This window comes from Nanorana parkeri, unplaced genomic scaffold (assembly GCF_000935625.1).
Source record: "Nanorana parkeri isolate BGI_ZX_2015 unplaced genomic scaffold, ASM93562v1 scaffold517, whole genome shotgun sequence".
Taxonomy (NCBI): Eukaryota; Metazoa; Chordata; class Amphibia; order Anura; family Dicroglossidae; genus Nanorana; species Nanorana parkeri.
The window spans coordinates 36,932-39,353 of record NW_017306785.1 but is presented as its reverse complement, the minus strand read 5'-3'; the positions used below and the strand labels follow the sequence as shown (position 1 = coordinate 39,353).

Here is a 2,422-nt window from a genome sequence, read left to right as displayed (position 1 = left end):
GAAATCCCACTCCTCCAAACTCACACTCACCCATTAAGACATTTTTACTGAAGCTTAGAATTTAATTTCTTCTGCAGAAAAGTCAAATTATACATATTGTTTCTCTGTGGGCCAGAGCATGAAGGCAGTCATTTAACAATAACAACTTAAAAGTCTGTCCTAGAAATGTGTGTTTGTGTTTAATTTGGTTCTTTTGGTGCATCAGCTACGTTCAAGGGAACTTAGGCTAGAATTGGTCTGTTTCACAATTTGCAGAGATTCGCAGATATGCCATTTTACCTGCCATTGCTGATCAATTGGCATGTAAAAATCTACCAGCAAACTAGTACATTCATCATTGTGTGACTCCGTCCATAAGGATATGGAGTTGGCATATAGGGCTGGTATCCTGATTGAGGAAGAGCCATAAGCTGATACCAGTTTACCTTTTAGCCCAGAGAGGGTCCTTCAAAATTTAGGCCCTCTGCTCTAAAAAAGTTGTAGGCGTAGCTCAGACGTATTGCGACTGGAGCAAATCTTTGTTTCCTTGTTCCTCTCTGTTCATAAGCAGTCCTTTTTGTCTCCCCTTTCATTCTCTAATAAATTCCAGACAAAGATGTATCCCCAGAATCTGACCATGTAGAAGACCTTGTTGAAGGTGTTCGCCTTCTGACAAATTTTGCCGCGAGATATGGACACATTCTTGTGTGAACCAGTAGCTCGGCTAGGTTACTTCTGAATTTTTCTCCAATAAAAACATAGAGCACTGGGTTTAAGCAACTGTGAAAGTAGCAGAGACCGGAAGTAATGGACAATGCAATGTCAATGTTTTTTTGAAAGCTACAGTTAGCTTCAAAGCTACCCAGCATATTCAGGGTGTCCACGAAGGCCACAACATTATATGGTGCCCAGCAAAAGAAGAAGGCCATCACAACAGCAATAATTAGGCGGAGTGCTTTCTGTTTCTTAAACCCTTTGGATTTAAGCAGCGTAATTACAATATGTGAATAGCAAAACAGCATACTAGTAAAAGGTAGCAAGAAGCCACAGATGTGATATAAAAATGACATGCCTACTTTCCACTTCTTCGATGCAAACTGAGGAAAAAAAGGCTCGCACTCAGTCATATTAGTACGGGCCTCAAAGTTAACAGAATAAAAATAGGCGTCAGGAATACAAAGTAGAATGCAGGTGATCCAAACAACTAAACAACTCAAGTGTACGTGGTGTAGCCTGTGCTTCTTGTAGATCTGGACAGCAAACACTATTGAGAAATAGCGATCAGAGCTGATACAGGCAAGGAGAAAGGTACCAGCGTAGAAGTTGATTTTGAAAACGGATGCCACAATTTTACAAGAGGCCTCACCAAAAATCCAACCTGAAGTTGTCTGCACTGCCCAGAATGGGAGAGTGACAGCCAGCAAGATGTCAGCAACAGCCAGGTGTAAAATAAACATATCCGTGCTCTGTATTTTCTGTTTACGCTGAGCCAGCATGACCACTATGACCAGACTATTTCCCAGCAATCCAAGGATGAACATGATGGAGTAAAACGCTGGCACAAAACGTTTGTCAAAGATCTTGGTCTCTTCTTGGTTGCAGGGAGTGACATCTTCAATGTCAGAGTATGGTGAATATCCGAAAGTGATGTTCTCAAAATCCACCTGAGAGTCAACAAAATGGAACGATTAAACAAATTATGATATAACAAGCAACACAGAGCAGTCCTGACACACTTTGAGAGGTACACATATTTCATTACATTTTTCAAAGCTTTAAAGCAGAATTGAATTCATGAAATAAAAAGTTTCTAGAAGGTAAACTTTGGCAGAAGAGACTTGCAGAATAGACATTATTTTGTGTATACACTGCATGGTGCATGCCATGCTAAAAACAGAGCCCCATGTTGGGGTAACGTTAATCCAGTGCATATGCATCAGTGGCCACCCAAAGGTCGAAGAGGAGTGCCGCAATTCCCTGAAGAAGTGGCAGATAAGATATATGCAGGTGGGACGGAATAGCCACAGCTAACCTAGACCTTCCAACACTGGAAGTGGGCCCTCTAGTAGGTACATGTTTAATATATTTAAAGCCCTACAGCGTCACTTCCTGTTGCCGAAAGACTGCAATAAAAATGAGAAGAGTTGAGTAATCTTGGAACGTCTGAGGTTTCTTCTGCTGTTTGTGGCTTCCAAATCTGGTGACCACCATTCCCCTTTTTTTGGTGTTTCAAAGGTAAAAAGTGAGGGGAAATCTTCCCAGTGGAATCCCAAGCAACATTAGAAAAATTATAGAGGTTATTTTTCCCCACTATATCCAGTTTGATAAAAAAAACTATTATTTGATTTTGGCTTTAACCAATGTAGAGTAACTGCAATATTATTGGAGCCAGAAAACATTACAAAAAATTAACATACAAAAGGTTGGTTTTCAGCTGGGCAGT

General features: G+C 40.5%; 1 protein-coding gene across 1 annotated transcript; it reads right to left on the bottom strand.

Annotated features, from left to right (window-relative positions):
- Positions 1–540: 540 nt before the first annotated feature.
- On the bottom strand, positions 541–2,190 carry LOC108790964 (C-X-C chemokine receptor type 3-like). The gene is made up of 2 exons (XM_018561324.1): positions 2,086–2,190; positions 541–1,643 (listed from the first exon to the last, which is right to left on the bottom strand). The coding sequence occupies exons 1-2, from the start codon at positions 2,188–2,190 to the stop codon at positions 576–578; spliced, it is 1,173 nt and encodes a 390-aa protein (XP_018416826.1). The 3' UTR covers positions 541–575.
- Positions 2,191–2,422: the final 232 nt, after the last annotated feature.

What these genes read in the sequence shown, in the direction of transcription:
- LOC108790964 (XM_018561324.1), bottom strand. Translation starts at nt 2,190, where the DNA reads ATGGTGGTCACCAGATTTGGAAGCCACAAACAGCAGAAGAAACCTCAG. An exon ending in CAGTCTTTCGGCAACAGGAA is followed by an intron (nt 1,644 to 2,085) that starts GTGACGCTGTAG and finishes GTTGACTCTCAG; the next exon opens with GTGGATTTTGAGAACATCAC.